General features: G+C 40.6%; 1 protein-coding gene across 1 annotated transcript; it reads right to left on the bottom strand.

Annotated features, from left to right (window-relative positions):
* Nucleotides 1-2,788: 2,788 nt before the first annotated feature.
* Nucleotides 2,789-9,093, bottom strand: LOC142390493 (ladderlectin-like). Its single transcript, XM_075475961.1, has 7 exons — nucleotides 9,038-9,093; nucleotides 8,570-8,632; nucleotides 8,199-8,229; nucleotides 7,949-8,049; nucleotides 7,033-7,167; nucleotides 4,819-4,933; nucleotides 2,789-3,052 (listed from the first exon to the last, which is right to left on the bottom strand). The coding sequence occupies exons 2-7, from the start codon at nucleotides 8,630-8,632 to the stop codon at nucleotides 2,988-2,990; spliced, it is 510 nt and encodes a 169-aa protein (XP_075332076.1). The 5' UTR covers nucleotides 9,038-9,093; the 3' UTR covers nucleotides 2,789-2,987.
* Nucleotides 9,094-9,937: the final 844 nt, after the last annotated feature.

Genomic DNA, 9,937 nt, shown 5'->3' with positions numbered 1-9,937 from the left:
GCTTGCAGTCTCGTGGTATTATATTATTATCTGACTTGTTAAACACTGAAGCCAGACTAAGGTGCAAACAGATTGATCTTCATCCATGCAAAAAGGTGACAGGTGCCTCCTCCTTGCCATAGAGTATCACTTTAAACAAGATTAAACAATACTTAAGTATCAGCACACTGCAGGAGTCTTAAGCCAACCCTTGTTGATACCTGTAGATAGCTGAACCGTGTAAACATGAACATAAACAGAAACTCTGAGACAGAAACAGAGTTTGTTCAGTTCTGAGCAGCTTTAAAGTGAATATCTGCTCTGAGCTCCTTTATTCTCCAACACAGCCTGAACCCTCCCTACATTTTCAATGCTTTGCAGATGATACTCAGCTGTACTTATCTATGAAACCAATCAGTTGGTTAGTCCAGTGGTTTTCAAAGTGGGGGCCGCCAGGGGGCGCTAGGGGGGCCTCCGAAAATTGGAGTGAAGATAATAAAAAAATGCAAAAATAAAAAAATAGAATACATTTTTTTTAAAACATCATTATAAAAAATTGTCCCACTTTTTTAATCGGTATTGTAAAATACAATTTATAATAATATATCATATGGAAATGTTATTTGCCATGCTTGTCTTTCTTATTGGCTGCCAGTCAAAACATCGTAGACCTGGCGGTTTGCGCCTGTTCTCAAGCTGCTCTGCTCCTCAAGCTAGCGTGTAGGTAGCTTAGCCAAAACGGACAGATTTTTGACTTGGAAGAGACTGAAAGAACTTCTCTCGTATTTCCCGGCACTTCCTGACTGAGGTAATATAGCCGGCTAATTGGCTGGCTACGGTCACGTAACCGGTACGCAGAGCACGGGGGAAAACAAAGATTGTGTAAACGGGATGAATCACTCGGTTGAAAAATATAATTGAGTAAAATGATATATACTACAGATTTTTACCTGTGTTACAAACGCTTTCAGTAACTCAGGCGCCGTTTACACATACCCGGATATTTTGAAAAACGCATATTTTCTAACCTTCGTTTTCAAAAAAAAACCCGTGCACACAGCCCCGTTTTTAAAAAAAAACCTGTCTACATTGATCCGGAGAAATACGCTATCAGGAGCTGTTAAATTACGCCAAGCCTGACGGTGGCAGTGTTAGAACAATGAGAATTCCACACAAGCCAATCAGAAGCCTAATAGAGAACCGCTGACAGGCAACTTTCTTCACAACATCAACAGAAGCGCGCATGTGAGTACTCTCACCCTGGATGTGCGGGCGTAGCAGTTCTGCTAGGGAAAGGAGTGAAAATCGTGACATCCTGAAATTTTCCCTCCATTCCTCCGGGACAACAAAGCCATTTTCAAAATTTTCCCACCATAAAGCAGTCCGTCCGGGTCTAATCCAGAATCGCCGTCGCTGGCGGTGGTATGGCCGGGCTCTGTCTGCCAACAGAAGCTCCGCAATTGTTGCCCTCCGCGCCGTAATGCGCCTTTGTTGTTCAATACTTTGTAGGAGTGTAATTTTCAAAATCACACAAGCGAGTATAGCTCTCAACAAAATAAATGCTGCTAGTACCTCCATGCTTGCCAGATAAACAATGAATGGCGTTATCCTGCCACTATGGTGGATACGGGCGGGGCTCTGTACTATGACGACAACTCCGCATTCCATTCTGAAAACTCCGTTTTCGTCTTTCAACCAGTTTACACACAAACGCTAAACGGAGTTTTTAAAAAATCTCCACTTTTGCCGGAGTTTTTTTTTAGCTTCGTTTTCGGAGGAAAAAACTCCGTTTGTGTGTAAACGAAAGGCACAAACGAAGGGAAAGGTCTTCGTTTTTCAAAATACCCGGGTATGTGTAAACGGCACCTCAGAGATGACACATCGTCTTAATGAGCTGCTTTACAGTCCCATTTTGTGTCAAAAGAAGAAGAACATTATGTGAATGAGAGCAGCTTTATTGGAAATTCAGCTGTATTAATATACATTTACACTTTACTGGTTTTAATAAACGATGCAAACAGATTGAGCTTTGGAGCATTTACAGAGCTCTAAGGCCCATTTGATACCAGTTGAGTGTAAACATGCTGGAGTCACACCGTGGTGAGGTTTTGTTTTATTTTGGTGTTTTGGCCTCGTCATTTCCTGTTTTATTTTGATAAGTAACTGTCCTCTAATCTCAGGTCACTTACCCTTCCTCATGTGTCTCTGGTCTGATTGTCTCCCTGATTCCTGATGGTTTCCACCCGTTCCCTTTCCCCCTGTGTTCATACAGTCTGCGTATCCTTTTGTCTTGTGCCAGTGTGTCATCTTTGCAACCATAGTCACAGTCTTCATATTGATCCTGCATATTTCGCTTTTGTCTAGTCACAGTTCTATATCCCTCATTACGAGTGAATTTTGGTTTGTAATTTTCATAGTTTAGTTTTCTTATTTGAGTAAAGTTTCATAGTCTTTTATGTTGCCCCCCTGGGAGTGATTTTCTGTTTGGAGTTAATAAAGTCTGCCCTTCCGCCAACTCTCTGCATCTGAGTCTCCTCTTTAGTCCAAGCCTGACAGAGTGGTTCCATCCACAACTGCATCATCTGGGAGTGTTAGTCCAGATCTGAGAAGCTTGATTCTGTTCAACTTTGGTTGGACTAACACAATAATATTTTCCCTTAAGTTTCATGTAAACGTGCACGCTGTGGGCAGAGAAGAAGCCCCTAATGTAGGCCCACATCTTCACACAGAAGCCTTCAGCCAGCTGCACCAAAAGCATAAAACCATAGAAAGGACACAAGAAACCACAGAACAGAGTGATTCAGAACAGCATTTGGAGGATTTTTATTGAACTTGCAGATAAAGTCTACAGTCGAATTAATAAATGCAGAGTTAATATATGAAGAAAAAAATCATAAATCATAATCATAAGAGCTCTTTTGGTCTGTGTTAATCTGGAAGTGTTTGATTAGAACAGAAAAGAGTGATGAGGCCTGAGATTATCCTTGTTGCTGACATGGCCGGATGCATCACAGCTTCTTGCCACAAATGAAAGGTCTTCCATGGTTGCATGGTTCATCGTTCCAGTATGTTCCTGTTTGGAGATTTTATTGAAAAAACAAAGATGGAGAAACTTGCATTAATTTAGGTTTTTACACAAGCTTGTTATGCTGCGTGTACACCAAGAGCGACCTACGCTACCTGAGCGCCGGAAATCATTATTTCTCTATGGAGGGTGAGCTACCTGAGCTACCAGAGCGGATTCCAGCGATTAAACTCAAGCTAACTTTATGGTAATGAGCTATGACACGGTTCGGCGAAAACCAATGACAATCCACAGATTGTAGGGGTCCAACAATCCGCGGGGTTCGCGGAAACAGACGTGTAAACTTTAGTTCCTATCCAAACAATAGTCGTTTAATGGCTGTTGCAATTGCCGTGTCGAGTGCTTCAATGCTGCAAGAGAAAAATGCGGCAATCACAAAAACGAGCGGAGCACACACGCTGCAAAGCCCAAAACACATGCAAGAGAGAAACGCTGCAAACTTCAAAACACATGCAAAAGAGAAACGCTGCAAACTTCAAAACACAACGGAAGTTCGCCAGGCCACTAGAGTGTCTTGACCTGTGCGATAGGGGATCGACTATGGGAGATCTACCATAATAATGAAAGAGAAGAAAGTCAAAAGGTACGTTGTCATTTATGTCTTTTTTAAACACTTGGCTTTAATATTTTACTTTATTATAGAAGAGCAGCAAAGTTATGTCGCTATAATAAGGTAAAAGATTACGGCCAAGTGTTTAAAAAAGACATAAATGACAACGTACCTTTTGAATTTATTCTCTTTCATTAATATGGTAGGTCGAGACACCCTAGTGGCCTGGCGAACTTCCGTTGTGTTTTGAAGTTTGCTGCACATTTTTCTCTTGCATGTGTTTTGATGTTGGCAGCGGATTTTTTTCTTGCATGTGTTTTGAACATTGCAGCGTTTCTCTCTTGCATGTGTTTTGAACATTGCAGCGTTTCTCTCTTGCATGTGTTTTGGGGTTTGCCGTGCATGTGCTCCGGTCGTTTTTTTGATTGCCGCATTTTTCTGTAATTTTAACAGATTTAAACATGGGAACGAGCACCAGAATCTTAAGTAGTTCATAGCAACACCGTCTCTAAACCACATGCAGTAGACCTACTGTCCAGTTTGGGGTGAGAGTGTGTTATTAATTAGCTGTTCTACAGGCTCATGTGCTCATCATCTATGAGCTTAAAACTGTACTTCATATAACTTGCTATCCGGATGCTACAGCACACTGCAGAGCTACGGACTGCTGGCCTGCAGCTCATCTGTGGGCCTGTTCAGACTTGGTGCGAACATGTGATCATCATGATCCAATCACAGGTTCACAGTTCTAAAAACAGGTGTCAACACAGTTGAGATGGATTTAGGACTCATTCAGATACAATCCCTCAAATATGTGTTTTTTATACAGAGCAGGTAACTGAGATCAGCCTTTGGAGCAAAATGAATACATGTAAAGTTGTCTTTCTGAGGCAAAAACACAAAGCCTAATGACACCTGCTTCTGCTGCAGCCTCCTTTGTTTGACTATGCTCAAGCCAGCACCCATTTTAAGTCCAGGCCAACCATGATGGTGCTCTGGGTTCATCGTAGCCTACAGCAGGTTGAATGAGTTAGTTTCATGTTATTTCCTGTAAATAGTTTGTTCACATATCAGTGAAAATGAAGTGTTGATATTTAAGCATTCTGCTGTCACTGCCACTTCATGTGATGTTGACATAAAAAGTGAGAACACTCTCAGTGTCCATATGTTGTCCATAAAAGTGTAGTGGAACCTCTGTTTGTACCTCCGAAATTGATCTCAATACATGGCTCTCTTCTTCCTCCATGGTTGTTTGGCTCTCCTGTATACCAGCGGATGTAATTAAATTGTGATCCATCACTCCACATCCACTTTCTGTCCTGAAAGAGGAAATACATTGGGCCTCGTGCAACAACCATTCGTACGAACAGATTTGCTCTTAAATCATGCTTACAAGTGATTTAATAGAATTTGCGCATTCACCAATCTTTTCGTTTTTTGAGTCTTTCAGGTACGAACAGAATTTACGAGTGATCCAGACCTTTCGCAGGAATCACGTAAAATATTCCGCTGTTGTTCGAATCAAGTTTGCTTGACTAATGGATTGTATATTTAATTACTTTGAAGCAAACATAAATTATTATATACATTATACCCCATAATGATGCTGATATTATTCCGTTTGACTTAAATTATGCACTAATTAATTTGACTTTGTATATAACAAGGTCAATGGGAAGTGTAACCAGCGCTGATTTACTACTTTTGGATGCATTAGCGCGTCAGGCTCTTGGAAGAGAGCGTGTGTTCTGAGACAAGGACTGTGCTGCTGCAAATATGCAGCTTGCTAGAGCCACAACTCCAGAGAGAAACACGTTGATCAAACCGAATTCCACCACACATCCCGGGGTCCGTTTCACAAAGCAGGTTCAACAAACTCTGAGTCTATTCCTGATCTCTGAGTTGATCTACTCTGAGATAGAAAACTCTGAGTTTTCGGTTCCAGAAACGCTGATTTGAGTAAGTTTAATCAACTCTGAGTAGGTTCACCTTGAGTTTTGCATGTGCGCCACAACTTTAAAAAGCCAGCATCAATGGAGCCTCGATTCGACGAGTCACCACAGCAACGGGGAAGAGGAGGGGCTACGTTTTTCACCAACCTCGAATTGGAAATCTTAATGCGCTCATACGGTGAGTTTTAATACGTTTTTAGAAATAAGTGCAACACCGTTGCAGCAGCAAAAGCGTAAGTTTAAATGTAGTCCTTTGCAATCACAATAATATTACAGGGAAAACTGCTTGAATGGTAGCCCATTCATTTATTTCATTTAGGTGCAATCCCGCAGGGGAGAAGCGCACTTGGCATCAGTTTAAGATGAAATTTAAAAACATTGGGCCTCATGCAAGAACATTTTTGTATTTTTATTCTAAATTTCTCTCACTTTTTTCGTAAGAAGGTCTCGTACGAACACGCCACGTCAGATTCAACAAGCGCTCTTAACTTCGGAAAAAGTGAGTAAACGACCTGCGTAAATGATGAATGCCCCCCCCGTGCGTATCTAAGTTCACGTGCACGAGGATGGTAGATTTGCATACTCCACGCTCAAAATTATATCATATAAGGCTGTGCTTCCTCTCTCCTGTGCCAGGAAGTGTTGTGTCATGAAAACGGCATCAAGGTGCAAAAATAACAACTTTAGGGGCTCTGAGATTGAAGTTCTGCTTTCAGAGATCCAAAAAGGAAAATCTGTCATTTTTAGCAGTGTCAGCAGTGGAATTGCGGGACCTGCTAAAGCCAAGAAATGGGAAGCAATTACGAGTACTGTTAACTTTGTGTCACCTGTAGTTCGTAATGTCACCGAAATAATGAAGAAAAGGTTTGATATGAAAATAGGTTAAAAAAAAAAGAAACGTCTCCTCGCCATGGCCAGGCGCTCGATGACAGCAACTAAAGCCGTGCAATCAGTTGTTGCCTCATCATGATGGCACTTTGATGGGTGGTCCATGAGGGGGGTCTTCTGGCACCACACCTTCTGGTCTGCCTGGGCTGGTTCAAGGATATCTACACGTTCTCGAAACATACGCTCTCTTCCAAGAGCCTGACGCGCTAAGGCATCCAAAAGTAGAAAGTCAGCTGCTGGTTACACTTCCCATTGACCTTGTTATATACAGAGTCAAATTAACCTTCAATTAGTGCATAATTTATGTCAAACAGAATAATGTCAGCATCATTGTGGGGTATAATGTATATATTTATTTATGTTTGCTTCAAAGTAATTAAATGTACAATCCATTAGTCAAGCAAACTTGATTTGAATAACAGCGGACTATTTTACGAAACTCGACAGGTCTGGATCACTCGTAATTCTGTTCGTACAAATAATTAAATAAAAATACAAATAATTGTATTTTATTCATGTAAAATACTCACACACATTCAGTAAAAACTTAATTTGATAAATTGCACCGTGTAACTTACTGCGACTGCATCAAAACCTCCAACCCAGGTGTGGGGAAGAGAGCCGGTCACTCTCTTAACCAGGTCACTGAGGAAGAGGCTCTCATCAGCAGAGTGGACTGAAGCCAGATTCCCACCAATAGACATGCAAAAATGCTAACAATCAAAACAGAGTGGGGGAAAAAGAGATTTTAGGGAGAAGTGCCTTCAAGTTAGAGGAACATCATGGACATAACTTGCTAGTTAATCTAATTTAGGCAGCACTTTGTGATCATCATAATCCAAACCTTGTTATGTTAAAGGTTTCTTCCTAATTTCATTGTAAATGTGCAAAGTGTAAAATCCAGTCTGTGTAATATACAGCAATGTTTAAAGTTGGAATTTCCTTTTTCTTTCATCAGATCAGAGTTGCTGATCACTGCATCCTCTGTCATGTTTTTGTCTTCCTGGGTCAGAATCAAAGCTTTTGCTCGTAGTTTATGGCAGTGAACCAAACCACAAACTGATCCACCAGCATTCCCAGGTGTTTGCTCATAGCCCACATGTTGTTGTTCATGATCAGTTCATGTAATCAGCCATTACAGTGAGCCATAACTTATAGTTCATCAAGAGGCCTTAATACTCCATCACTTATTCTTTAGTGTTTTTGAACAATTTCTAACAGTGAAAACAAGATTATTTATCTCAGACTGTTTAAAGAATCTCTCATCGTCACTGACAAGAGTGATACCAAGAAAATGATTGATATCTTTTTCAATAGCTCAAAGAGAAAAAAGTCATTAAGAGGTTTAAAATGTTTTTAATAGAAAGGGCTACAGATGACCCTTTTTAAAGGTTAAACTTTCTCTAGAAATATTTGAGAAATACTTACAATTTGCAGAAATTGGCAATTTTCTGCTTTATTTTAAAGGATATAAGATATTGCTCTGTTACATACCTCTGCATCAACCCAAGTCTTTGTTGTGTGGTAGAAAATGAAACAGCGAGAGCCGAACTGCGTCCATCCAGGAGGACAGCCAGGGGAACAGGCAGGAGGAACTGCCACAGTTGTTGTATTAGACAGAAGATAATAAGTGCAAAATACAGGAATTTGTATTCATAACTGTCATAAATATCTTTTATTTCTCATAAATTTGCACAAAATCCTCCAACAGCTGTTCAACAGTAAATAAATTATAACTACCAACCTGGCTCATCATCTTCTTTCTGGACAGATCTCTGTGAACACAAAAGCAGGTTGAAACCAGTAAAGACTTTGTACTTTTCAAAACCATCACATTCCTCTCCCATATTTAGGCTAAAAAAGCTGCAGTTATGAAGCTGACGTCATCTGTTGGAGCAGGATCTGTGATTCAAAGCTAATACTGTCATGGAGCGGACGCTATGGTTCTGTAGCATTCCTTTCACTGGTGACACAAATAAAACTCATCTGAATAAATTACTTTGTGAATACACATTTAATTTCAATGAAGTAAATCATTTCTGTGCACATATACATCAATGCTTCCTCGGTAAGCTAACATGGCCATGAAAGTGACACAGAGTTAATTATACTCACACACTGAACAATCAAGAGGCTGCTGATGAAGCCGAAGAAAACCAAGTTAAAACCTGAAGCCATCTGAGAAGAGACAAAGAAATGAAATTAAGTTACATCTACACGGTTACACGGACAATCACTGACTTTGTCCCACTGCACACGCATGGGAGGAGAATCCAGTTGTGGAATGAAGCCTGTTCAACGGTGTTTAGAAAATGTTAAAGATATTCTGATGCTTCTAACTTTCTCTGTGGGATTTCATCAGACATATTGAACACACATTGAAATTTGGAACATGAACAAACCCTCGAGGCCCTTTTGAGTGAATACATGCTGGAACGATTCAAACCCCAACCACCTTATCTTGTTGTTAGTCTGGTTTTGAGAAACTCGATTCATATAATTTCTGTTAGTTTCAGATTTACATCAATGAAAAATTAAACGTATAGTTAAAAATCCGTAAGAATAGAAACTGTAAAGTGTTACCTTTGCAGCAGTCAGTCCAGTGAGTCGAGTCTACCCTCTGAAACGAAGAGAGGATGAGGATGGATCTTTATATAGTTTCTCAAAATGTTGTAATTACCACTGTCAGGTGTTTTTTCCTGGAATGAGGAAACAAGGAACATTTGTTTCTTCCTCTTTGTCACAGCTGAAAATTCCTGAAAAACTTTGTTTTATGTAGCAGAAATGACTGCCAAACAGTTTTATGAAAAACAAACTGAAATATTTTCTGTCCTTTGAATGCCAATTATCACATAAGTTCAGAAGTCAAACTCTGGCCCAGACTGGGACATTGTTTTCCTGACACTGGTTGGGGGCAGGCTTTGTAGGAACGTGCACGTAGGACGGGCTTCTTGCCAGTCGATAATCTCATACAGTTCGTCCAGCACCCCTGAGAGTGGTCTTTTTGGGTCTTTTTTATCACTTTGCCTCTTCTTCTTTATTGTATTCATGTTGTGTGTCACCATAGTTTATAACAGATCTCCCTGAGTTTCTCTTCAAATAAACACTTTGGTCCCATCTCTTTAAGCCTGGTGACGGGGTTGTGATGAGGACCAAGAAGGGGAACCATCAGAAGTGGTCAGAACCTTTCCAAGTGCTGCTCACCACCCAGGCTGCAGGGAAGGTTGCTGTGATAACCACCTGGTGCCATGCCAGCGTTTGCACGAAGGTCCTGAGTTAACAGACGACTCCTCCCCTGCGGCGCACCTGAAGAGGAATTTTTGGAATGAGCCTCACAGATTAAAGTTTTCTTCCTGATGAGGCTTTGACACAAAATGCTGTTTACTTCCTTGAGTACAGATCGTCTCACTGGAAAACAAGTGGCTGTTCACTCAATGTTTTAAATACTTCCTGGAGCACATATCCAGATAAAAACATGGGTTA

Source organism: Odontesthes bonariensis, chromosome 10, assembly GCF_027942865.1.
Source record: "Odontesthes bonariensis isolate fOdoBon6 chromosome 10, fOdoBon6.hap1, whole genome shotgun sequence".
In the NCBI taxonomy this organism is placed as follows: Eukaryota; Metazoa; Chordata; class Actinopteri; order Atheriniformes; family Atherinopsidae; genus Odontesthes; species Odontesthes bonariensis.
The sequence above is the reverse complement of the archived record's forward strand: the minus strand, read 5'-3'. Positions and strand labels throughout refer to the sequence as shown.

What these genes read in the sequence shown, in the direction of transcription:
- LOC142390493 (XM_075475961.1), bottom strand. Translation starts at nt 8,632, where the DNA reads ATGGCTTCAGGTTTTAACTTGGTTTTCTTCGGCTTCATCAGCAGCCTC. An exon ending in GAAAGAAGATGATGAGCCAG is followed by an intron (nt 8,050 to 8,198) that starts GTTGGTAGTTAT and finishes CAACTGTGGCAG; the next exon opens with TTCCTCCTGCCTGTTCCCCT. An exon ending in AGACTTGGGTTGATGCAGAG is followed by an intron (nt 7,168 to 7,948) that starts GTATGTAACAGA and finishes TTTGATTGTTAG; the next exon opens with CATTTTTGCATGTCTATTGG.